General features: G+C 37.1%; 1 protein-coding gene across 10 annotated transcripts in view; it reads left to right on the top strand.

Annotated features, from left to right (window-relative positions):
* The window catches only part of PPP6R3 (protein phosphatase 6 regulatory subunit 3), a 53,905-nt gene extending 33,365 nt beyond the window's left edge, over positions 1 to 20,540 (top strand). For 2 of the 10 annotated variants that reach the window (XM_015630471.2, XM_015630472.2), the window contains 13 exons: positions 66 to 181; positions 563 to 648; positions 1,453 to 1,539; positions 3,104 to 3,201; positions 4,848 to 4,902; positions 5,568 to 5,698; positions 6,315 to 6,433; positions 7,763 to 7,916; positions 8,993 to 9,099; positions 10,036 to 10,186; positions 13,046 to 13,063; positions 13,390 to 13,512; positions 15,480 to 15,901. In XM_015630471.2, the coding sequence (XP_015485957.1) occupies positions 66 to 181; positions 563 to 648; positions 1,453 to 1,539; positions 3,104 to 3,201; positions 4,848 to 4,902; positions 5,568 to 5,698; positions 6,315 to 6,433; positions 7,763 to 7,916; positions 8,993 to 9,099; positions 10,036 to 10,186; positions 13,046 to 13,063; positions 13,390 to 13,512; positions 15,480 to 15,531 (1,297 nt within the window). In that variant the 3' untranslated portion in view covers positions 15,532 to 15,901. Of the gene's footprint in view, positions 1 to 65; positions 182 to 562; positions 649 to 1,452; positions 1,540 to 3,103; positions 3,202 to 4,847; positions 4,903 to 5,567; positions 5,699 to 6,314; positions 6,434 to 7,052; positions 7,177 to 7,762; positions 7,917 to 8,992; positions 9,100 to 10,035; positions 10,187 to 12,443; positions 12,636 to 13,045; positions 13,064 to 13,389; positions 13,513 to 15,479 lie in introns of those variants that run through there. The other 8 variants (XM_033515339.1, XR_004497951.1, XM_015630473.1 and 5 more) reach the window with 8 other exon arrangements.
* Positions 20,541 to 26,462: the final 5,922 nt, after the last annotated feature.

Below are 26,462 nucleotides of genomic sequence, written 5' to 3' on the forward strand. Positions count from 1 at the left end.
TTTACCCCAACACATGGCATCAAAGTTGCTCTGAGTGCAACAGTTGAACTCTTGGTCTCTTGCAGGGCTGAAGGAGGAAGAAGGCACGGCTACATGGGTCACCTGACAAGGATAGCAAACTGCATTGTGCACAGTACAGATAAGGGGCCAAACAGCACACTAGTCCAGCAGCTCATCAAAGGTATGTATTCATAAAGTCCTAACTTTATCTTCAGGACTTTCATTATCAGATGCTGAGGAAATTAAGGAAACTTAAATTAGAAGGCAGCTGTTGAATTAAAGAGGAAAACAACTGTATTACTCCTGAAGCATTCAATTTAAAGCAGTAATCCTTAAACAAATGCTTAAGTATTTTCATTTCAAACAAAAAGCTCTCTGAAATAGATGCAAAGAGGAGCTCACCTGCTTAATTTGGGCTTGTTTGCTAGATATTTATGAATTTAGGCAGATGCATATGTTCTTACCAGTATTTTTGGTAGAATAGGAAAAATGTTTGAAAATTAAGTGATGTCTCATTGTTGATAATTTCTAATTGGTTTGGGTTGTTTGCTTCCTATGCTAGAGCTTCCAGAGGAGGTCAGAGAGCGATGGGAAACATTCTGCACAAGCTCTTTAGGAGAAACCAACAAGAGGAATACAGTGGATCTGGTAAGTTGTGATGGGTAAGGTAGGAAAATTGCTGCTGCTTTACTTGGACAGTTTCTTTTTGTCAGAAGCACTGTCAGTCTTACAAAATCCAGTGTACTTTTAAGGAGTCCCTCTAGTTACTGAGCTATGGAACTGATAATTCTTTAGCTTACTTTTCAACTAAAGCCATATCATTAATATTTGTGCAGGCATAATACAGATGATCAGTTTGTAATAGCTGACTGGCTCACCTAATTAGCTACCTAGTGTAGCTAATCCTGGGCAGTCTGCACGGAGGAGGATTTCTTTACCTCTTCAAGGTAGTATCCTTAACTCGTGCTAGTCCTGTGTTATTTGGACTATAATTAATTGTTGAATTTGCTATTTCAACATAAATACTAACTGGAACATGATGTTAACAGGTGTCAATAGAAGCAATAGGAAGTTCATCTGGAACTGTGCAACTTGTGAAGAAAAGGTGTACATAAGGCATTTTTTCTTAAGCCTGTGAATGCAAAGTGTGTAGGGTTTGCAGATGAATGTTATTTTTCCTCTGGGTAGAATCTACTTCTTAGTCAAGACACCAAGAAGGATCATGTAAAGAGGAAGAATTTTAAGCTTATAAAAAATGGCACTAATTGGCCCTTCAGATATATAACCATGTGCTTGGAGGTACTTGATGTAATAACAGTAAAACTTAATTGAAAACTTACCTCTAAACTCCACAGTTTTCAGTAGAATAAAAAGACAAAGCATTAAAGCAATGTCTTGTATCTGAAACAAATGCATTATATACTATGCCAATGACCCAATTTCTTTGTATAGGTTACGACCTGCCACATTCATTCTTCCAGTGATGATGAAATAGACTTTAAAGAAACTGGCTTCTCACAGGATTCTTCTTTGCAGCAGGTGAGTTGAATTCTTTTAACAGCTTAAGTTGCTCTTTCTGTAAAAGTAAATTAAGACTTTTTTAAAAAGCAGGGGTATTTTTATTTTCTCTCACAAGCAAATATAAATCTAGAAAGTTTAAATTAAAACATAGGCATGTGTGCATGCACACAGCTGTATCTTACCAGACTCATAAGCATCTCTTTGAATTCTTTTGCTGGCGGTGAACAAGTGGGAGCCTTGTGTCACAATCAGATGCTTTAGATGGCATTATTTGTGTGGGTTACTAACCAGAATCTTTCAGATCACACTAACAGCTATATAGTAACTGCCTAGGCTAATACTGGCTTTGGTATTTTATGTATTTTCTATAGTTTTTATAATAAGTAATTGCTTATCTAAGTTTGAATTGTGGGTGGTGGCTCATTTTTAAAGAATCTGATGATGCATTTTATCTGATTAAGTGCTTTTGTACCTGTAAGGTGCACCTGTGCAAAAACTTGATAAGTTGGGTGCTATCTGTAGCAGCTTTAGTGAGAAAGTAAGATCTTCTAATATCTCTGTGCTTTTCATGCATCCCCTTAGTGACCTGCTGTGCCTAGGCAATCCCAGCAGTTCCAGGTAGTTAATCTGGAGAAATGCAGATGGTCCAGTGCTGCTTCTTTCAAGTTTGTCTTGCTGTATACCTCCTCCTTTTATATATATTTTCTTTTCCTTCAGTTTTCATAATGCCTTAATCTAAACTTGGGGTTTTTTGATTGTTCTCTTGTTTTCCTTCCATATTCACTCTGTTCAACTTTACCACCATACTGTGTCCCCTCAGCTACCTGGGCAAGGAACCAAGAGTTGACATGACAGCTTTATTTCCTAGATTGTCTTAGCATTGCCTGACTTTACACATGGAAATAATGTTATCAAAAGTCCCTAGAGGATGTGTAGTAATTTATAATTTAATGACAGTCCTGCAAAATAAGAGACAAAAACCTATTGTTATGGATAGATGATGCCCACATGTACCTTAGTGTATATACCAATCTGCTGGCAGTTGACACTGTTATTTTTATTTAAAAAACCAGCACATTTTTGTCAGTGACACAGCACCGATATGTAAAATGTTCAGTGGTTTCATTCTTCTAATATTTAATAGATGCTGCAGGTGTGTGTGCCCGAGACTGATTTTGCTAGTGATACCTGCATAATAAATATGCAGCTGTGCTTTAGTATCTACATTTAGTTTACTTTTCTGGTTCTTACTATTTATAACTTTATGTTATTTGGAGAAAAGACAGCTTTTTTCTTTTATAATTTCTTTGGGGTGCATTTGGAAAGGTGCTGTTTAATGTGATTAACCTACAGTTTTAACTTTTTTTATTGTAAGTTGTTAGATTGATTTTCAAGTCAGTAAATGTAAGTAGGGGTGTAGTTGATGCTACCTTTCAGCATTCAGAGGTTAAGACAAATCCTTTTCCTGTCCTTTTATGTTTACTTTAAATAGACTTTTATTTCTTTGAAGCAAAATGGGCAAATAGATTGTAGAGTATTAGTAGAATCATTATATCACTGTCGTTGGTCCTGGGGTTGCCAGGCCTTTTCTGATTATCAGATGCAACAAATGACGTCCAATTTTATTGACCAGTTTGGCTTCAACGATGAGAAGTTTGCTGATCAAGATGACATTGGCAAGTGAGTATAATATTACACTGAATTTTTGTGATTTTTCTTTCTTACTGTGTTTTTGGCTGTGGTTTTGCTGATGGTAAGCACAACCATTTACTGATGTGAGTCAGTCCTGTCTTTATGTACCATCTGTGTGCATTGATAGAAGCCTCCCTGAACAGAGGAAAGCAACAGTTTCTCTACTTTTTCTAATCTTCTGGTTGTGCCAATGTAGAGAATGCTGTGCTTGTGAACAAAAAACTGAATTTATAACTCTGCTTTTTAACAGTCTTTTTAACAGAGCGTATGGTTCTCTGTTGACCTGACATTGTTTGGGCCACTTTCACTTTCTCATTGTCTCAGAGTTTTTTCACCTGCTGATGACCAGATGAATAGCCCTACTTCTAAGTTTTCCTGGAAAAGATGACAGGAGCAACGTGTCTCTCAGTGTACTTTTCTGTAGGGGAGAGTAAGGAAGGCCATTGTAAAACTGCCTTTGTTTATAAGGTCAAGGCAGATAAGACTTATTTCTATAAGTAGTCTTAGATGAAATATGAGGAAATGAGAACAATCTTGGTCAGGTTAAAAAAACCCAAACTAAACAAAAACTAGCACACAACAGATAACACTCCTCACAAAAGCTGGTATCTTTCTTCATAATTAAAGGGATGCAATAAAGGGAAAAGGGGAGAATCGGAGTTCTTGCTAATCATAGAGTTGATCGTGGTTTTTATAAGATTTTATGGCTTGGGATGCCAGAACATGCAGGTAGGAATAAAAAGTGTTACTTCAAGATGGTTTTTAGAAGGTATTTTTATAATAATCTGAGTGCTCTTCTATAAGGCGTGTTTAGTATATGATGTCTGACTGAAGCTGGTATCTTCCATCCAAGAAGTATTGCTGCCTTTTTATACCACAGGACCTGCTGACATAAGAGATCAAGATATGATGGTAGAGGAAGTAATGCAGGATACTCCTTAACTTTTCTAGAATTGAGGAAGTTGCTTTGAAGTTACACCTTCTGTGCAAGAATCAGTTACACTCTAAGTTACCTGCATAGCGTTACACAGTAATTCAGGTGGTGTCTTGCATAGCAATACAGTCACACTTGCAACTTAGGTTCCTTTGAAAAATATTTCAGTGATTGGTTAAAAAAATATTTGTGGGGTTCTTCTGCTAGGAAACAGATTTAGATATTATTTTTTCATTTTGTCCCTTCTTGTTGAAAGGCCCTTTGATAGAAGGGTATAATCTGTTAAAATATGTAAGAACTGTAAATGCAGATATTTACAGGATTTTGAGGTATATCATGGTAGAGCATAGTCAGGTTAGGCATTCTTTAGGCCTAGCTTTTTTCCAGTGCATAGCAATGCAGTATTTGAGATTTGGGTGTATAATTTCAGTTGTGCTTGTTTAGGCTCGTTGCATCTCTACACCTAACTGTAGATGGCAATGTTCTGTGTTGTTGTTTAAGATACTTAACAGTGAAAAAAATCACAGGAATGCCAGGCCTCCTTGGTGTGTAACTTGGACTGTTTTGTGTTGGAGACTACTTTATCTTTTATCTTCTATTTTTAGATTATTGGAAAATAAGAAACCAAAGAGAAATTAAATAACTTCATGTCACAATAGAAAGCCCTGTTTCAATGAGTACGTTTCTTTTTTTCTTGTAGTGTTTCTTTTGATCGGGTTTCGGACATCAACTTTACTCTCAATACAAATGAAAGTGTAAGTATGTGTTCAAATATTATCAGAAAAATTACTGTTTTTTAAACTTTGGCATGACCTCAGAGTTTTGGCAGTGGTTATATTTACTCCTTTTATGTGGAAATCACTGGAAAATAGTTACTCTACCCGATTTCCATATCATGAGATTTACTAATTGGAAGATATTTGTTGTTCTGTTTGATCAGTATTAAGCAGAATTGCTTCTAATTTGTATAACTGGGTTTAGATCTGATTTGTGCACGTTGCACACTTGTGTTATATGATTAGAAGCTTTTTAAATCTTCAGTGAGATTGTAGTGACAGGGAAAGTAAGGACTGAGTCTCTGAACCTCAGTATTATTTGTTGGTTGAACAAAAATGACCCCCCACTACAGAAAGTAAAGCTGGAGTACTTTTTGCTCTGGTTATCTGGAAAGCTCTTTGGGGTCACTCCCACATCCCATTTTTAAACATGATGGAAGTTCCTAAGCGTTCTTTGGTCCACTCAGCTTGTTAGTAGCCAAGTAAAACAAGCAGCACTGCATATTTTCTTGACAAGCTTTAAATTAAGACATTCTGGTTTTCGGCTGCTTTTAGAGAAATGCTTAAGATTCTCTTCAGAACAGTCATGTATTTTCAAGATGTTCATTAATGTAGTATGGTTTTTATACTTTTGCTGTATTTAGGGCAATATAGCCTTGTTTGAGGCATGCTGTAAGGAACGGATACAACAGTTTGATGATGGTGGCTCTGATGAGGAAGACATTTGGGAAGAAAAACATATTGCATTTGCACCAGAGTCCCAGAGGCGTTCCAGGTGAGAAGGGTTTTTCTCATCCAAACAGCAATGTAGTGAGCCTGCAGTAATGCACCTGTCCTCTGGTTCATTCTGTCTGTTAGCACAGACTGTCCAGCATAACTAGGTATTTCTGTTCAGTGGAGATGTGGCTCCAGTGCTTTGTTTACCAGCCATAATTTGCAGAAGGTGGACTTTGGCTTTTGTAGCTTGTTAGTTTTTGGGGTTTTTCCCTGCTGTGTATTCTTCTGCTTTTAAACTGGCCCAGCTGTCCTTGCTTTGGACAAGGCAGCCCAGCTTCACACCTCTGTTAGACCTTGCTGCCCTCACTACAGTACCAGTATGGCTGTGAAAGAGGAAAATGCATTGAGTGGAAGGAGCATCTAGTCCCCAAAACTCAGGGCTGTGCAGCCTCCCTCAGTATCTACAGAAAGTGTCTTCTTGTGCTCAAGTGAAGTATCTTAAACCTTGTTTCTTTGAGAGAGAAATGAGGGGAATACTAAGAGTTAAAAATTATGCCTCAAGCAATCTGTCAGACAGAATTTTAATTCTCTCTAGCCTGAAACTCTACAGTATTTCCTTGTGCCCAGGGTATTATACTAAAAACAGAATGTAAACTCTCTCTTTGTATTTGAAGTTCGGGCAGTACAGACAGTGAAGAAAGTACAGATTCTGAAGAAGAGGATGGAACTAAACAAGACTTGTTCGAATCCCACACCAATACAGAGGACAAAATGGAAGTAGACTTAAATGAACGTACGTAGCTTTATTCCCTGCTGCTTTGGGTTATTGGAAATCGTTAGATCTAGCAGCTGACTTTGTAGGAATTTCCTCGTTGACTGCTTTTATTCCAACTGTCTTAAAGTAGTCTTTCCCACTCACCACAGAGCATGCACATATTGGGAAGTTTGAATTCCTTACATGTCTTAAATTACTTACTCTCTCTAAAATTCATGATTCTGCTCTAGAAGAGTTAAAGGAGGAGTAGTCAGAAAGGGAAGGATTAAATACTCATTTATAAATACTGAGTACCTACAAAAACCTTATATGTTATTATCCAAACCCAAAAGATGGTATTTTTACTGGAAGCCTTTCAGACCAGCTTTTTGTCTAACAGTGCTCTTTAGAAGGCATCCTACAGAAGCTAAGTGAACTTGCGTTGTTCTGGTTTCAAATGTGAATGAAAGATACGCATCGGGAGACTCTTACGTGGAATCTTACCTGATGTAATAGGTTGAAAAGTTTTCACATTCAAGTCAGACTAAACTGGCTTTTGTTAAACTGACAATGTCTGTAGGTAAAAGCCCTGTGTTTATCTAGACTGTAAGGAACTAAATTAGAAGGAAAAGTTAAGGGTTTTCTTTTCTTTTGTCAGATTGGTGTCGTTGGCATCTGTGTGTCAAACAAGTTTTGATCCATGTGGGTCTCCTCCCATATCTGCCTGGGTTGGAATTTCTAATTGCTAGTCAGAGCTTCCTTTTCAGCCTGTTTTTTTGTATGTAAGTGTTAATGGAAAACATGTTTCCCTTGGGTAGGTGAAGTATTTTGAATTGACCTATCCTAAATTAGATGCTATTCACAGTTGCTCCCAAATTTAAAATATCAATAAATATTTTAAGTTGTTAAAAGCCTGAAACTTTTCTGAAACTTAGCAATGGTATTAGTGCATGAGAAGTTATTTGAAGAAATTGATAAAAGGATGAAAACTCTTATGATTTTCATTATGATAGAAATTAGTTTGAAAAATGGTAACAAATATTGAGGTTAATTTGAAGGATAAAGTGGATTGTACTTGTCATTTAATATGTTTTATTAGTTTTGTTCTTCAGATAAACTTTTTTTTTAGTGGAGTACTCTGAATTACTGATCTTTAAATTCTGCTTTATTAGCACAATTTTTCTTTTAGAGAATACATTCATTTTTTAACAGGATGTACAGGATTTTTCTGCATGTGCTTTCAAGTCTAGTTATGAATCTTGCTTCTCTTTATGGAATGTACATAGAGAGAATCAGTGTGTTAGGCATACGTGCGCTGATGTTCTTTATAGAAATTTGTTTCTAATGAACTCCGTGATGGTTTTTCAGCACCTAACTGGTCAGCGAACTTCGATGTACCCATGGAGACTGCACATGGTGCCAGTCTGGATTCTGTTGGCTCTGCTGTGTGGAGTAGTGAAGCACCTGTGCCAGCTAAAGAAACTGGCTGGGCTTCCTTTTCTGACTTCACATCCTCTTTGAGGTGAGAATGTCAGTTATTCAGGGTGAGTTTGGTTTGTTTGGGGCATCCATCTCTACACAAGCCTGTGTTGGTGGTGTATATACAAGTGTCTGAAGAGTGCTGTGTGCTCTAACAGCATGGGTCTGTATGATCTCCCTTTCCAGGATGGGTGGGTACTAGTGTTCTGGGTTTTTTAATTTCATATTGTTATGCAGCTGTGATAACTAGGTTAAGTAGTTCTGCTCAGTTTTGAGAACAGCCAAGATAATGCTGTTCTTTTTTTGGATTGAACGCTACATTCTACTGAAATCTTGTGTATGTACCTAATCAAATAGATGTAATTTTGGGTTGCCAAATACTGGCAGTCAAGAATTAATTCCTTCTCGTATTGGAAGACTTTACTCTTATACATTTGGCTTTTGACTTTCTGTCTGGGCATTAAAACAGCTCAGATATAGAAGTATGATTTTTTTTCCAGTATAAAGCAGTGTTGTTTCATGATTGAGGCAGGTAAATTGATAATCAAATTTAGGCTATAGAAAATGAAGACTTGGGAGTTGCCACATTACTGGATATAAGAAACAGTCTGTAAATGGTGAGATGTTTTCCTAGTTTCATCTTGAATCTTGTCATCTGAGTTTTTTTAGAATGAAAAACTTGTAGCTATGCTGTATATGAAATCAAGTAGTGAAATCACTTTTGTAATGGTTCATGACCGTGCTGGCAGTCTCAGAGAACTCTCAAGTTAGAAAAATGCATTTAGCAAAACAGTTAAAAATATTTGGAAACACTGCAAAGAGCTGGTGATACCCGTATGCCTTAGTTACCAGGGACATGTCTATTCATAGCAGTAATGTAAAAAAATTAAGTAAAAATAAAATGACCATCAAACACCCTCAGCTCAGTTCTGGTGCATTTTGCAGTACTAAATTTCTATTTAGCATGTCTTTTCAGCACTCATAGAAACAAACTTGCTGTAATTCAGTTTCAGTATAGTTCTAGGCCTTACAGCTTTCATAGAGAACTTAATCCTGTTTTAAGAACACTTCACTTTGCTATACAGAAATGTTTCTAAATTTTTTTTACTCTACTTGAAGCTCAAAAGACTCCTTAAGAAGTAATTCTCCTGTGGAAATGGAAACAAACACAGATCCAGGTGATCCCTTGAGCGCAAATGCAGCTACTCTTACAACACAGCTAGACAGTAAGTAAACTGCATTCCCAAATGCAAATGGCTTGATTGTAGGAGTTGTACATAAGAAAAGTCTCCCTGAACGTTAAAATTTTAGGTTTCCAGAGACTCTTCTCTGGCTCTGCTGCTTTTCTGACAGGTTTTAATACCTGTTCTGACAAGTATTAAAAGTGACTTTTCAAAAAATTTATAAACTATTTAAAATAGTTTCCATTTTAAAACACGAGCCAGTGTTACTGATACCTCTAAAAAGTCTGCACATTATGGACAGAAAAGCATTACAAAGGAAGTTAACAGTTTGTTAGATAATCTTCTCACCTGTGTCAGCATTTAGCTGAGCTGATGCCCCAAAAGAATGGTAGCCTTCCAGTTTTGTCCTGTGTGGCAATAGGCCAGTAGCCTCAATGTGTTTAGATTTCTCCTTCCTGCTCATGCCTTTCTAAGTCACCATCACCATGCATGCCCTAATTATTTGTTCTACGTGCATAAACTGGTTAAAAGGACAAAAATACTTTAATATGCTTTTTTTGTATCGGTTATTACCAAAGGGAGTAAGAAATGCAGGTGAGAAGTCCAGGCAGACTGGACATGCCAAAGATTTTTCAATACTTGGAAGCTTAAAGTCAAATTTGTACTGTGTAGACTTGTCATGAATTTGACTGTACAGAAAAATAATTCATCACTGTAATACTGTTAAGGCAAAACTATGCAGTAACCATTGTCAGTCAAAAAGAAAGAAGCTACAGACTGTGGCTTTTTCTTAAACCATCTCTAAGTAATACTCAGGCTATCTATGTGGCACTTGAAGAAAGGTGACATTCTCTGTAAGGAAGAATTCAAGAAAGAAGAAAACTGCAGTACTGTTCTTGACATACTGGCTTACGTGCTTGCACATGAAATAGAAACATAACCAGCCATGTACTAAATTGCTTCTGCTTCTACTTGCAGCCCCTGCAAGTGTTGCTATGGAGGCCAGCTCAGATGGAGAGGATGATGTGGAAAATGCAGACAAGGTAACTGAGACAGTCATGAATGGCAGCATGAAGGAGACACTGAGCCTAACTGTAGATGCTAAAACTGAAACCGCTGTTTTCAAAAGGTGAGAATGCCTATTTATTGTCTTCCCATCATGTAAATAGAACACGGTTGATGGAGTCCTGTGTTATCAGAGAGACTTCTTTTTAAAAGATAATTCCTGAGGCTTTAACTTGAAACCTTTCAAAGTAATTGTTTGGAAATTTGATTTCTAGTCAGTTATATAACATGCAACTTGACTTATCAAGCCTTAGTTTCAGTGGAAGGTTATTAGCAGAAGACTGACTTTTGTCCCTGATGCACATTGTGCATTTTTCTTTTAACATCAGTTCTTTTAACATTGCATATCAAATCTAAGCTTTTAAATTTTTGCACAGAACTCTTAGATTTGGATTGGAATTTCATTCTTCTCATCCAGGAGGATGGAAGACAGAAGTCGAAGGCCAGCCAGGCACTGCTTTTGAGTGTAGCTGATCAGACACTTGGGGTGATCACTGTTGGTGGTATGCACGATGGTGATAAATCTGTTCTGGACTACAGGTGGCATATGGAATTCTAGAATAATGGAAGAGCAACTTCTAATTTTGCTATCTTCTGATACAATGATTCAGGATAAAGTGTCATTACAACATGGTCAAATTGTATATTATATGTATATCAACACTGTGATCCTTTTATGAGAGCAAAGCACATTTCAGTGTTGTCTACTCCATTCCACCTACTAAGATACTGTCATCTCAGATTTAACAGTCAAGAGTTTTTTACTTAGTATCCAATATCTATGTAGGGAAACAGAGACTACAAGCAGTATGACTTGCAAAAATTTTGCCGTTATTGAAGCTGGCGTGTTCTGCCTGCACCCTGATGTTGGCAAATTGGAACACACTGCTAGAGCTTTTTGAAACGTAACCCTCTTCTTCTTTTAGAATAACTTCCTAGTATCTGTCCCTATTCTAGCTTTAAATACTAAAAAGAAGTTGTCAGTGTGGCTTGGAAGTTGCTTAAAAATCACCAGCCCCGAGTTGATTCCAGAATAAGAAACTTTTCCAGTGTTACTCTCTACACTGCCTGTTGTTTAAATTAATTTACTTTGTTAGTGGTAAGAGATAATTCCTGAACCATCCAAAATGAACAGATCTTGAAAACCAAACAGCTTTCTGTCACTCTTGATTCCATCCTTTTGATTATCTGAGTGACTTAACTTCTTGTGGTCTTTCAGCAGAGGAGGGAAAATTTGTGTCTGAACAGTGCTTCTAAATCAAATGGCATTGATAGAGGAATGAACCACAGCACTTCAGAGAGGTGTTGGGACTCCGTGCAGATTGATGTGACATGAAGCCATCCATAGTGCATTGCTGATTTAGTAAATGATGTCTGCTCTCCAGTTTGTTCTGTCTTTTGCGCAATGCTTTTACGTGGTCTTCACTCTTAGATGTTTACAAATTTGGTTTAGTTATCCATGGTGTCTTCAAACTTTTCCTCAAACTAGTTTAGCTCCCATGCACTTTCAGGTTGTGTGACTTGTGATACTGATGCAAAAACTAACATGAGGAGGCAGCATCTGGTGACAGTTCCTGCCTACATTCATGGAATTACCTGCTGGAACTGTAGTTAAAAGGACATAGAGATGCAAAGGGAGGCAATATCACAGAATTGTCTCAGTAAAAAGGAACCTTGAAAGTTTATCTGGTCCAATCTTCTATGGGAAAGATGAGATTACCAGCCACTTCTGATTGCATACAGAAAACTTGTAGTAAAGGGGATGCTGGGATCTTGATTTGGAAGCGAAATGTCAAAGAAACATATAAGGGGGCTCAAAGATGAGGTCTTAAATGTAGACTGTTATACTCTGATAGAGATGTGCAGCTTCATAGTGAATTAATGCTCAAGTGGCATTTTTTTAAACCAACTTGTTGGTCTAAATTAAGGGATAATTAAGAGTAGTGAAGGGGAGTCCTACTCTGGCCTGTTTGCCTTTCAAAGTGGACGCTTTCAGACTTCAGCTTTATCTAGATTTCTGTCAATAGAAAAGTGATGGTGTTGAAGTCCACATTAAGGGGATTCATAAGTACAGTAGCTAATTTGTGGAAATCTGTAAGGGACAAAAATGTGATTTCTGAACTTAGCTCAGAAGTAGGAAGAATGCTAGCAGAGACTGCCTCTTTGAAAAAATAAAAAAAGCTAGGACATCACTTTCAATGGTGATAGTGACAAGTATTTTATTTGGAAGGAATGCAAAAGTATCAAGAAAAATGAGATGGGGAGATTAGATGGGGAAAACTTGATGAGAGATTGCAATGCAAAAGACAGTATTTTTGCAGGCTCTGCAGGATAGAAGGAGAAAAGAGAAGGATTCATTGAAATTTAAAGGACCCATGGAAAGGAGAACTGTGAGAATAGGAAGAAAACCAGCAGAGGAGATTGGCACTTCTTGAATTAATAGATTTGTTGCCACAGAGGTATAAGATTGATGTTTGTCTACTTCAGAGCTACTTTATAACTATCTGTTGCAGGTATATATGCTCAAATTTGTATTTTAGTTTGCTCATAATGGTGTGGATGAAGTGGAAGAGGGTGGAATAGAGAGGCAGAAAGGTTTGGGTTTAGAGGCAAACCAGAAGATTTGTTTGCTAATGACTTTTGAGGCTTCCTGGTTACATGATACTGTCTTCCATAGTGTGAGTGTACAGCTTTTTCACTGAACTTTGCTTTTGTCTACTAGAAGAAGTTTGTGAAGTAGATTGGGCTGCAGTCTTTTTACCCCATAAACCATACATAGTATTCACTGTGGAGTATGTAAGATAGTGATGAGTTACTGATTTTGCTGGTATGTTTCATGGACACACTTTATTTATGCCAGTTTCTGAGGGAATCTTGAATTTCTTTTATACTTTCTTCCATTTTTGCTTACTTCTGGCTTCAGAGTGTTGAAATCCTATCGGTATGTATAGTAAAGGATCATGGTTGTTGTCACTTCAGGCATCTCATACATTCCTTTATTCCTTTCTGATCTTACTTGCAATCACTATGTTTCCTGCCCTTTTATCAAGTTTTAATGGATGTAAACACCAGTGCATCATTTAGGTGTTTGTAAAGTCTAGAGCCATGTGCTTGATCTTCATGTTGCTGTCATAACTTAAAATCCATTTGCATGTGAAATATGGACCCGTCTCAGTTTTCTCCTGTTGCCTGAAATTCCCTAAAAATAAACTTCAAAGTTAAATACATTAAATAACCTCCTGCTTTTCTTTTGTTTTGTTTTTTAAGTGAGGAAGGAAAATTGACTACCTCGCAGGATCCTTCTTGTAAATATGTAGTAGAAGAGAATACAGAGGTTGCAGAAGAGGTCTCTTCAGGTCTTCAGCCTACTAACAGCAGTTCAGAACAGAGGTAACTGCAGTCAGGGATGCTTTCAATCTTCTAAATAGCAGTTTGTGTGCTTTTCTAATAGGATTGATCTAAAGAGATCAGTCCTGTTAGATTCATTCTAAAAATGTGCTTGCTTTTATTTTATTAAATCCTCATTTTCATTTTTTTTTCTTGATTCTAAGTTTCCTGAGTCATCAAAGGTGTATTTTTCTTGCAGGGAGTTGTAAATATCCCTATTCTATTTTGTGACAATGTAACCAAATTACAATAGTGAATTGATGAACAGATCTCTATTGCATGTTTTGATTATACTGTCTATAGGCTAAAAAGATGTAAGCATGTTTGACAAATTTAGATTCTGGTTTTTAAGACTTGTTTATGAGCCAAGTTAATTAGGTCCTTTCTTCTAACTTCCTGCTCTGCATAAATGTCAAACTTGATCAAGAAGGGGATTCTAATCAGAAAAAACAACCCTGTATACTTACAGTGGGAAACCCAAAAACTTTCACAGTGTTTCCTAGAGATGCTGTCTTCATCAAGATGACAATATTTTTTTTAATGCTGATAAGCATTAAATTGTAGGGAAAAAGACCTTGGATACTAAGTGATTCTGTTTTGAGTAAAGATGCTTGTCTGAGGGTTCTCAGAGCTAGCTGTTTGCTAGATTGCCTTCAGGTTGTGGGAAAACTCAAAGAACTCTTTTCACTGAATCCTGCTGGCTTCAGCAAAGCTCAGAATTTTCTCTAAAGGTGGCTGTTGCAGTAGATCCTCATAAGCACAGGATAACTACCAAGATAAACCCAATGGTGCTTTTGGGGCTCCATGTATGTATGACTAGTGGAAGGAGTCCCCTAGATAGGTCTCTGGCTGGTGTCTAGCAGGAGTAATCTCTGCTAGGAGCCCTGTTCTGTCATGGACTTCATTCCAGTTAATAAGTGAGTGATGGTTGTGCAGACTGTCACGCTTCCTGTCCATGCGACGTTTGTTTCTTACCTTCCAGGTTTCTCTACAAAGTGTTTGCATTTGTCTAGTGCTGTCTGTCTTTTCCCTAATGTTCACATATGTTTTTAAAAAGTGTTTTTAGAGCTTAGCAGCCAAAGACTTAGCTAGGGGGCTCCTGCTGGTCATGTGCATGTAGAGCACAGACCCCAGAGTGGCTTCTCTGTGATGTCCACCATCAGAGAACAGGAGTTACAGGTAACTTTCCTCATCTGTAGTTTCAAGCAGTATTTGCATTCTTTTTAGAAAATCTTCAGATGTATTCCATAAACTTGCACTGAATGGAAGTTGAGACTTTTTGCTGCTGTTGCTTGCGTATTTTTAATGTCCTCATGCATTGGTTTGATCTCTTTGTCCCAGTCCAGAGCAACTGAGCCCATGTTTACACTAAACTTTTATCTAGAAATGTATATTCTGTTACTGTTTTCACTCTTGTAGGTTTGCTCTCCATTTTCCTCCATACTTTATGAACGTCTCACCCTAATGGACTGACACTGAAAGTATTTGTGAAAGGCTCTTTGTAGATTAGATTAATAACTAAAGCAGTTTTTTAAGACGCTGTTGTTTTCCTGTTGTGTCTTAGCTGCTGGCTTTCCATTGCAACCTTAAGTACTCCTGGTATCACATTTTGCCTCACTGAATAAAATTTGGATAAGTATCAGAAATGTGCTCTTCATTAGTAATTCTCTGAGACCACGTCTCTAGAGATCACTTGTTATCTCAGTTAATGAAGATCACACATTCTTCAGTGGTGTGCTTGGTTAATTGAGTGCTATGCTTAATTAGGAAATAAGTACTCCAGAAATGCTGGACTGCAGAAGATAATTGGGATGAGCATGTTATTAGCACAAGTTTCCTTCCTTCAGTTCATGGGTTAAGCTACACAGGATATTTGGATTTGTTGGTTTTTTGTTTGGTTTTTATTGCACCTACCTGAATTTGCTTTGAATCTTTCTTGTATACTTATATCTCTTTTTTTGGCCTCTTAGGACTGATCAACATACCCATTTAGGAGAGGCATCTGTTAACGGCCCTGTATGATATGTGATGTCTGCTACCTTGGCTGAAGAGAAAGAACTGATGTCCAGGTGTTTGAGTGTTTCTTGAGGATATCATCTAGACCCTGTTGAAGCCAGTCACTGCTGCACTAATTTCGCAAGGAATCAGGACCAGCAACATTTATATTCTAGATTTTAAGACATTGTACAGAAATTCATAAGTGTAAAAATATTGCACATTGAGAAATACCAATAATTTTTGCGTATGTTTATATTGTATTGTTCTAAATAATGGGGGGCCTGTGAAATAAGATCCTGCTACCCATGTAATGATGACAGTAGTGTTACTATAGTTAAAATGGCTGTAAGAATAGTTTTATAAAAAAGTGAATACAAAAATCTAATGTATTTGAGACATAACTATTTGACGATTAGTGTGACCAAAGTATTTAGCAGTTTTCTTACATTTTTCACCTTGTAAAAAAAGAAAAAGAAAAGTCATGTTTTTTTGAAACTTGAGATGCCCTATAAATGTTATTTTGGTTGGTTTAGCTTAAAAAAGTGATTTAAATAAGAATTTTTTGGTGTTCAACATTTTACAGCAGGTTTTTTAATTGGTAATTGTTTTCTGTATCGTTCAAAACAGATCAAAAAATGTAAGTCTATTGGTAGAGATTTTAAGTATTTATTGCAACAGCTTAGTTGACAAATTGATGTTACTGTAAAGCCATATGTTCTGTTAAGTCTAGTTTGCTTGAAACAATACCTTCCAGGTGAAACACTAGAATATTTGGAGTGCACATGGCTTGTTGTGTTTAAGTGGTTCACCTGCCTTTTAAACAGTTCACCAATATTTAGTTTAATACCAAGCATTATACAATGGAACATTTCAGAACAATCTGCGTATTTAAAACGCTATAATCCTTTTAGACAAGTCAAGTAAAAGAAATGCTCATGCTGCTAATGTAATTACAGTACCTGCATTTTAAAAGTAAATAGTGTTTTTAATACGAATTTTGGCAGCAGAGCATGTTAATTGGTAATTTCACTGTACTGATCTGTGTGAGGCTTTCATTTGTATGTTCTAAACCAGTTTTTTCACAGCTGGTTTGTGTATATATATAGTGATTATGGAAACTAATTCTGTGTAATTTATAATTTTCTATGTCAGTGTAAAATTCCAACAGCCTTCTCAAACAAACAGAAGCAATATACTGTATATTGCCACACATATTGTCCGGTGAAAGGGTTAAAATACTCCTGCACTTTTAGACGCAAAACCATTTTTGTTTCTATAATAGTTTTATTCATTTATTTTTTACATCATTTGTTTTCCTGACCAGTATTTAAAGCCAAAAGGATATTCTAAACAATGGCCAATGAGTTATTTCAGAAGGCGTCCCAAACAACGTGCCTAAACATTACATTGCATACAGAAATAAAAAACCCACACGTATGTCACTGCCCTTATTGCTTTCTCTTTTGCATTTTCTTCAAGGTTCAGTGCACTTGTCCTTGGAAGTTTTTGCAGACTGATCAGTTCTGTGAAAATGAAGGGTAAAAGCACAATATCATAAGTAGAAGGGGTATGGTTGCCTTTTTATTTATAAGTGATGGAATCTAATCAGTTTCTAAGTTTTCTTTATCAGTTCAGAATTACTTTAAGATCAGCTTGACCAATACCATTTTGTGTGTTAGCTTTAAGGTTGGAAGCTGTCCTCTTGTCACTTTGATCTGTCACCAAACAAGCAGCTTTGACAACAGAGCAGCTCATTTAGACACGTGAATTGGAGTCAAGTAGAAATTCAATTACTGGCAAGAAGCAAGTTGTTTTGCATAAGTTTGATGTTTGTAAGGAGGAAAACTTGAGTCCTTTCCAGTGGAACTATTTGTGCTGTGCTAAAAAGTTGATTTATTTAGCTCTGTAGCTATGAAAACTGGAGAACACAGTAGATGAAATTGAATCTGGGCCCTGTTGCCTTCTTTTCTGCAGTCTTGTGCTTGTCCTTCTGTTCACAAACTGTCATATCAGTCCACTGCTTTGAGGAAGTGTAAAGGTATGTTTTACCCACTCACTCTACTACTTGCACAAGGAATCCTGAACTTGAAAGCACTGGAGGTGTGTTTGGGGAGGGGAGGGTGTATGGGTGTGTGTAAGGACACCTCTTTTGCCATCTTTTATCAACACTGCTGCTGATATGCTGCTCACATAGCCTTACCAAGGTCTGAACGTACTGCGAGAATCCTGAATGGCTCTTACCCAGCCTGTTTAATCAGATTTGACTTGCATGCGATAGAATTTGAGTCTTCTTTATGAAAAGGTATTTTAATGCATTTGCAGCATGGACTGAAGTCTAACACCTTTGTACAGGTTTGAGTTCCTGTAGTGTTTTTAGCAGCAATTAGGATGAAATGAACTTGGCTTTGAAAGGCTTGTCCACTGCCACATTCCACAGTGCTCTTTGAAATGGCTGAGGGCTCAGTCACTTGATACTGAGGATAATGATGTCAGTTGATATCAATGGGCAGTGGATTTAACCCTCAGGATATCTCTGGTGAAGGATTTTTACTCAAGCAAGAGTCTGTTTCAAAAGTGGCTAGACCAGTAATATCTGTAGTAGCTCATTGCCTCTTCCCACCTGGCAGAGTGGATGAATCATGCCTTCTTGACCAGTGAAACCATTATTTTTAAGTGTAAGCCCTGAATTAGTTCTATAGCAAGATTGTTCCATTTAAGTAAAAGCATAAGCCGTCATCTTGACTAACATTGCTATTAATTCACTGAAAAGATAACAGGATAGTGGAAACAATCTTATGTCATTGTACATGGAATCCCGTGTGACCATGCTCTTGAGTGAAGTCTACATTTTTGCACCTATTAAACCTTGTATCTACCTCTTGAAAACAGTGAGTTCTGTGTTGTCATCTGCATACTTCTGTGGAAGCTTACTGTGACATTCATTCTTCGTGTGAAATCCATTGAGGAGACTTGTGAGGAAGATGAATCAGACTCTTACTGTTATAAACTTACCTTTCTGTTTAAATTTTAAAGCATTAATTTCCTTGGAGATTTTGTTTTCTGACATGTCTCATACAGTTATATCAGGAAGTACTTACTGTACATAACTGGCTCTATTAATAGACTTAATCACTTCTGACTGTCTCAGAATAAATAGTGCTTTCTTCAGTGTACTGTAAGTGCTTTCAGTTTCATTATGAAAGTGTCTGTATTGTTTTCCAAACCGGGATGGAAAATGGCTGTTAGTGTGGTACTAAAACACCCTGTTTTGGGAAAGGTTTTAACTTCTGTCTTTAGCTTCTGCATCTTACTTGCTAGCAGGTAAGGATTTGGCATCTTCCTGTTCCCTTATTTTTGTTTGAGTATGTAAGGTTACAGCATGGAAGGATCTATGCTGTAGAAGCATAATTCTGTGCTTCTAGATGGCAATAAAATTAAAAAAATATTCTTACTGTAAAGATAGAGGCATCTTTCTGTCTCCTTAGGTCACAGTTCATGACATTTTTTGGACTTGCTCAGATCAGGTTCTGTTATTTCAATTCTGATTTGCCCTGTGTTTAGTCTTGGTTAATGACTTGAATGTAATCGCTTCTATGATATCCAAAGGAAATCTGTGTACTTCTTACTCCACTGCCATAAGTTAAAGCATTGAGACCCAAATTTTACCTTCTTTTGCTGATAGCATCTTTCAGAATTTCTCTTTTAGGTGACTGGGCTTAGTGTTTTGCGTATATTTTATTGGAGAGGGGACAGTGTTCTGTATTTCTGTCTTAAATCACTAAGTACCTTGCAAAATGAGGTGGGATTCCCTTTATCTTTCTGGCCATAGCTTAAATGCAGTTACTCTGATTCTAGGTCCTCATACTGGATTTGAGTTGTGTATGGTGTGGGTGCTTTCCTTGATTTGTGTTTTCTGTGTCTCAGATCATGATTCTGGAGACTGTAAGTTAGATCACGATTGTTGGTGTACAGTCACCCAGAGTAAGCTCCACCTTGCCTAGCTGTTGCAGATTTTGTTGCTCATGTCCTGTAGATACAATGGAGATATAATCCTTGCCCATTTGCAAAGGGGAAGTTTATGTGGTTGTCTCACTACTTTGATCTGTGGATGATAGGTAGATGGATGTTTAATTCTCAAGACGTCATTTTTTCAGATGGAACCTGGACCTGTTACGGATCAGTTAGGTCTGCTTTTAAACTCCACTATGTGCCACGTTTCTATCTTTCTTACCTGGGAAGGGTTCTTCCATTCCCCTTATCTACATCAATGATTTGTCACAGATTGTCACAATTTCACCTTGGGTAATGCACTGGCTCTTTCACAAGGGCACTGAAGTCTGACTGCAGATGTTGCAAATAAAACCTGCTTTTCCTTACACCATACAGAGTTAAGTGTTTGGGAAATTGCTATTTTTTCAAATGAAAGATAAAAAGTGTTGACTGTCTTATACTGATTCTCATATCAGACAGAGTCAAGAGATTGCTAAGATAAACTAAGACGGCTAAAACTCAAGTGACCTTGTTTGTGTAGTTGGGAGTTCTCCAAAACACCTTTCCTCCTATATCTTTATAGAAACATTTGTTAATGCTGTATTTGTTTAAAAGGGTTGTTTTTCTTCAGTCACTGCTAAACTTAAAATTCTGAGATGTGCTTTCAGATGAGAAGGGTCTGCTTTGGAGTGAGTCATGGAGGACTGTGCATACTGACAGACAAAGTAGTAACAAGGAGCTGTGAGATATTCATGGCACTGTGGGGCCCTATTGTTTCTCTTTAGTCCCTTCAGAATAAAGTAGGAAGATAAAAGGGCTGATGAAATGTGCCACTTTGCTTTTTAATGCTAGTACTTTGCTTGTCTAGTTTGAACTACTCCAAAAACAATTCTCTGAACTTGGAAAGTGGTGGGTGACTTCCTGGTAAGTAAATTGTTTCAAGCTTTAGTTACACGATTCATGTGGAATTGATACTTATTTCTATGTACAAGCACTGAAGACAATTTTTAACTGAACTATTTAAATAAATATTTATAGATTGACACCTGTGTGCATGCACATCAGTGTGTAGAATACATTGTCTTAGCATGGCTGGTGCAGTGCCCAGCGTTTCCAAAGTGCACTGAACTCTAGAATACCAGGAAGAATGAAGAGATACTTGTGTACATGTTACAGTCCATTCTAAAGCATTTCAGGCTTGTGTCTGCATGAGTAGACATTGTCAGTGGCCTCTGGCCAGCATGAAGGTATCTTGATGGGAGGAGGAACTGGTGCCTCTGGTGTGGGAGGCAAACTTCAGCTTTTGTCAGATAATTTCTGTGATGCTTTCTTAACCAAACTACTTGATACATTTGAGCCCATGGTAAGGCATATCCAACTGGGAGTTTCTTCTACAATCTCAATTACAATCTAGAATGGAGTAACTCAGGAAAGGACCTGGATTGTAAAACTAAGTCCAGGTTATGTTAGGCATGAATCTGTACACGTGCGTGCTTGGTGCTCTTCCCTCTGAGCTGTTCTCCAGCATCCTTTCTTTTTTTGTCATATGAGAAGATATGGACTGTTAAATGACTAATCAGTTCCTTCAGTGAGAGGAGTAGATGCTATTTCTGGGTATAATTTTGTGCCAAGTGTCTGGAAAGGAATCAAGAAAGTGATGATTGTGTACTGTGACACTTGTACAGAAACTAGATCCAGGCACACTAAAACATTTACTGGGAGCAAGAAGACTGCTCACAAGTGTGCAGAAAGGTTATAGGTAGGCAGCACTCAAATGGAAAGGTGATTGCTTTCAACTGTCAAGATACTGACTTGAAAGAAATAGAGCAGGGAAATGGCAAAGCTTTAATTGCAGGGGAAGGCAGTTTGCAGTTCTTAATCTCGGGCAAGGCCTCATTTCACTTCTTGGTCATTGTAGCACTTCAGTGAGCTAGAAAAAGGTGGAATCTTTCAGGCTGGCTGTCTGCCTGTGGAATAATGGATTGCTCTAAACAAGAATCCTCAAATGGCCTTGGGCTCCTGGGAGAATTCTTTTTCATAGTTCATGGCAGTGATGCCTGTGACATCTTATTCATGAAGGGAAAAGACTGAAGTTGTGGTTTCAATGGGAGAAGAAAATACACACTAATGAAATCCTCTGAATAAGGTGTGTAATGAACTCAGAATTTACACTCATGGTGTGGCTGTGTGTTATGTAGTGACATCTGACCCTCTGGAATATCAAGATTCAGAAACTTGAATGATTGCTGCTGCTAGACAAATCTAGGTTATTGGTTTTGTGTTAACATCAGTTGTCTTAAGAAACCTTCCTCTCTCTAACTTGCTGTGAGGACTGTGAATTTAGTCTTCATTTACTCACAAAAGATACGAATGATACTATGGAATGTTTGACAGAGTAACTAGTTATTTTATTTATTTTTTTTTACTATGTCCAGCCATATGTGTCATCAAGGTATTCCACAGGCACTTACCTGACTGTAGGACTTAGTATGGCCTCTGGACTTTTGATCTGCTCCAGCTTTGACACAAACCAGTATCTCACTGCTTGAATACTGCTATCTCTCACAAGCTTCAATGTATATTTTTATGACAAAAAAGCTTTTTTGACTTCAGAACAGAAAGGGTAATGGAGCAAAAATGACTTGTTTATAAACAATCTATGACCTTGATGTGTGCTACAAACCTCTAAGAATGTCTTAGAAATTTAAAAATAAGCATAAGCATTTCTGTTAGCTACAGCTTTTTTGTTGGGGAGAAATAAAGGTAATGAGACTGCTAAGCTGGCAGGCATTTATTAGGTGTTCAGTTTACTTAATGTGTCTGAGTCACTCTCTGCTGCTGCCATAGCAGCTTCTGTGGTGGCTGAGGATGGAACTGGTGAAATCCTACAGTAACAACCCTTGAAACAAACCACTCTTAGCCTAAGAAGCAAAGGGGAGAGCAAAATCCATGTCAGTATTTCCCAATACTTTTCATTAGAAGAGGCTTGTATTGTTTTTCTCTAAGTGCTTTGTCAGGATAATTTCTTACAGAAATAAAGGAAAAGGAATCAGTGCTAGAAACGGGTTTTGGGGTTTTTTTTACAGTCAAAGGATGACAATGACAAATAGGGTGACAGATAAATGTTTGCAGGATTTATATTATATACAGGAAGCTCCTCCTTACTCTCCATTAAGAATCCTGGTAGTATTGCATTTGTTGTTCTCTTTTGCCTGATGTCTCATGGAAGATTTCACAGAACCGTTTGGAGTTGCGGAAAGAGAACAAACCATTGCCAGGACTGCAGAAACCACAGACTCAAGGCATAGGTGTTTGTGAAGTAAAAGTTCTTTTTCATAGATGTTGCAAGTTAAATAGATGTGATGGCTGCTAAGTAAAAGATGAAAGAGGTGACTGAAAATATCTCTTACACAAATCTTTGTAAAAAAGACTAGAATTTCACTTCATCCTAGATAACCTTGAATTTTGGGTTTGTCTGTGAAAAGCTCAGTTTTACTTGACTTCACACAGCAAAATTAACATCATTGATGCTTAAAATTCTTACTCTATTTCTCCTCCCTGTCTCAATCACTTCTTGAGAAATGACAAAATGCTGGAAATACAAATATAGTATTTTCCTCTGTGGGAAACTGAAAATAAGTAAAACCTACCAAAATTATACTTAGATGCTGGAATTAGGGAAGAATATGAAACAAAGAGACAGGAGAAGAAGTTGAAAAAATTAAATCCTAAAAAAAAAAAAAAAGAAAAAATTCTGAACCAAAGTGAAATTAATAAAATGGAGTGGGATGACATGAAATTCAGTGAGGCTTTGTACAGTTCAATTTGCTTAGATAGTAGTAGCCAGTACTTCAAAGCCTTCTGAGCTGTGCAAGTTTCAGTAAAATGAGAAGGGAAAACACGACCACTCATCCCACCCATGGCATTATTTTTCCCCATGATGCATTTCTACATACTTTATAAGTATTTAAAAGTTTATAAATCAGTTCCTATAATGTATTTTACTACTGTCAGTATCTTTAAAGGAAGGCATTTGTTTAGTTAAAAGATCCAAACTTATTTGTAATAGGTTAGAGCTGTTAAATAAAAATATGAATGCTTAAATGGGTTTGAGAAAAAGCTTTTGTTATTTTCATCAAATTTTACAGCTATTTGCAACTTCAGATAATCAGAAGTAGTGGCATGTTCTCCAACAGTTGTTAATGTGATATTGAAAGACACAGCTATCCTTCTAAAACCAGAAAAGGTTTTTTTCACAGTTTGAGCACACACAGTAAACAGCACAGTAAAACTCCTCAATTGTACATATTATCCATCACACTGCAATCACTAATGTAAATCTGACTGTTGTGGCTGTGAAAGTAGAAGGAAGAAAAAGATGGACAATTTTATCTTACCAGAATTTTTCAGAATTCTTTATGAAGGACACCAGAATAATCTTACTAGCTCCATAATAAAAAAAAAAAAAATGAATAGAAATACAAAAGCTCATCAGTCTTGGCTGTTGTACTGAAATATTGCCAGGGAATTTATAATGCTCCCCATATGTTGAAATTGAAAAGGTCTGACAAGTCATTAAACTGAGATTTAGTCAGAACTGCTCACTTTTGTATTGGTGAAAAATACTCTGCAGAAAACATTTGAACAATGATCAGGATAACACTTTCTGTGAATGATTGGTGTGTTGTTGGCATCAGCAGACATTAATTGGTGTAAGATAAACATCTAAAACCTTGATTGCTTATATCCATCTATTAGTACTTTGTCATGTTTATTTGATCTTAGAGAAGTGATTTCACTGGTTTCTATGTTTGAGAAAGCAGTATTCCTGAGCTGCACTGTCAATGCTGAGTGATCCTCTAGAGGAACCTGTTTCTCCAGTGGTTATCAGGAAAGCCTAGGGAAGTATCTGTCATGTGTAATGATGTAATTACGTTAACTAAGACTGAATGATATGGACAGTCCTTTCACAAAAACACTTTGAGTTTTCTCTCCCTAGAACACTCTTTACTCCCATTCCTCCATACTTGTGACAATAGTTTGATTTTTGTTGGGGAAGGCAAGAGAAAGACCAGCTTCATAATTATACTTTCAAACTTCCTGCTTCCTAGTCAGCAGAACATTAAGTACAAATAAAATGTAAGTGATATTCTTTAGCACTGAACAGCATTTATATAAGAAGCAGTGTGCTGCATTTCATTCTCAGGTAGGTCACCTTGCCCCTTACTGCCCCTGACTTAGGCTGGTGAGTAACTTTGAAAGCTTCAAGGTTCTTGCCCTCACTCTGGATTTTACATTCTACATACTGAGAAGGGTAGCAAGATGAATCAGTGACTAGAAAAGCTTAAAAGAATTAAGTGACTATCCTATGACATCTTAAAGTAGCACCAGAAAAATCAAATGGCTCAGATGCATACGAATTCTGATCAGTAATTTTAAAAAGTGAATTTAAATGTATGTTCTGTTTCTATTGTTAGGATTAGCTTTAAATATCACAGCCTCATTTGTAATACTGAATCTCACAGTTGTGAGGCATAACTTCCCTTTAACTTTCCATGTTTGCCAAAAAGATTGCATTTATCTGCTTACTTTCTAATTTTATTCCTTATTACAATCTATGCTTACTTGTTATTAGCTTCCTCTCCTTAAAACCCCATAAAAATAGGCACTATTTTGTGTTTTTCTACTTCTCTAGTATAAAGTAGTATTTATCAGCCAAAACCAGCTACTCTTTATTCTGCCCTTGACAGGCAGCATTTATATCAGAGGAATTTTGACCCTCTTGAAGGCAGACTACAACAAATACATCACTGTATTAACCAATGCAGAGTATCCACCCAAACCCCCTGAAAGCCAACATGAGGAACTTGAACTTTTTCCTGTCATTGCAGTGTCTCCTTTGGTTACAGACTAAGTATTTTCTCTTCATAATCAGTCTCAACATCAGTTACTTTTGTGGTTGCATCAGATCAGATCATGTGCATTCTTTGTCTTTTCAATCATAGTAAACTTCTGTAACACAGAGCATCTGAACTTGGGTCCTGAAGTCTTCAGTTACAAAACATTCTCAGTAACCACCTATGCCCTGTCACCCACAAGAGCAGGAGTTGTAACTATACTCCCTGGACAGTGTTTGTAAGTAACTGGGCTCACCATATTGAATACAAAGAGTGAACTGGTTTTTAGTGGTGCTGATGAGCTTGAAAAATAAATGCTGAGTACACTTAGACCTACATAAGTAAAACCTGGGGTTTTTTTTAAGAGATTTCACAGAAGTAGATTACTGATTTTGTGTGCCCAAGCAAACAGGATTACTGTTTCCTAAAATGCAAGTGCTGGTGTCACTACAAAGGCTCTGGGAACTTGCAAAGTTACCCAAGCTGTCAAAAATCAAAAAAAGTGCAGTCTTTGGACTTTTCATGGCTCAACCCCAGCCAGCAACTCAATTCCATGCAGCTGCTCACTCACATGGGTAAAAGTGAGCCATATAATTGTCCTCTGAGCTCACAAACAAGTTGCTTAGATAATTAAAAAAGGATATTATGAAGTTTATGTTATCATCTGATAAAATTAAAGTTAATACCTGCAGTTCTAGATGTGATTTCAAGTGTGTATCCTTGATTTTTACTGGATCTGTTAAAAAAACCCAACAAAATTAAACCATCTGTGGTCTACATAAGCAAAAACAATCCAAGAAATTGAAGGTGATTCAAAACTGGATGTTTTGTTATGGATAAAGATTTACCTCTTTACAATTAAATTATATTGCAAAACTTAAGATTCTTCTATTAGAGAGTGCTGATCAAATTAACCACAGAGGTGGGTCACAGTCATGCATATGATGTATGACTATAGTCATGTCAAATTCCAAATTTATGAGGATTTTTATGAGTACATCTGGAACTTAGTCTTAGAAAATGAAAAATTAGGAAAAACAGTCATGACCTGATCATACTCTGACATGG

The sequence above is a fragment of the Parus major genome, chromosome 5 (genome assembly GCF_001522545.3).
Source record: "Parus major isolate Abel chromosome 5, Parus_major1.1, whole genome shotgun sequence".
NCBI classification, from domain to species: domain Eukaryota; kingdom Metazoa; phylum Chordata; class Aves; order Passeriformes; family Paridae; genus Parus; species Parus major.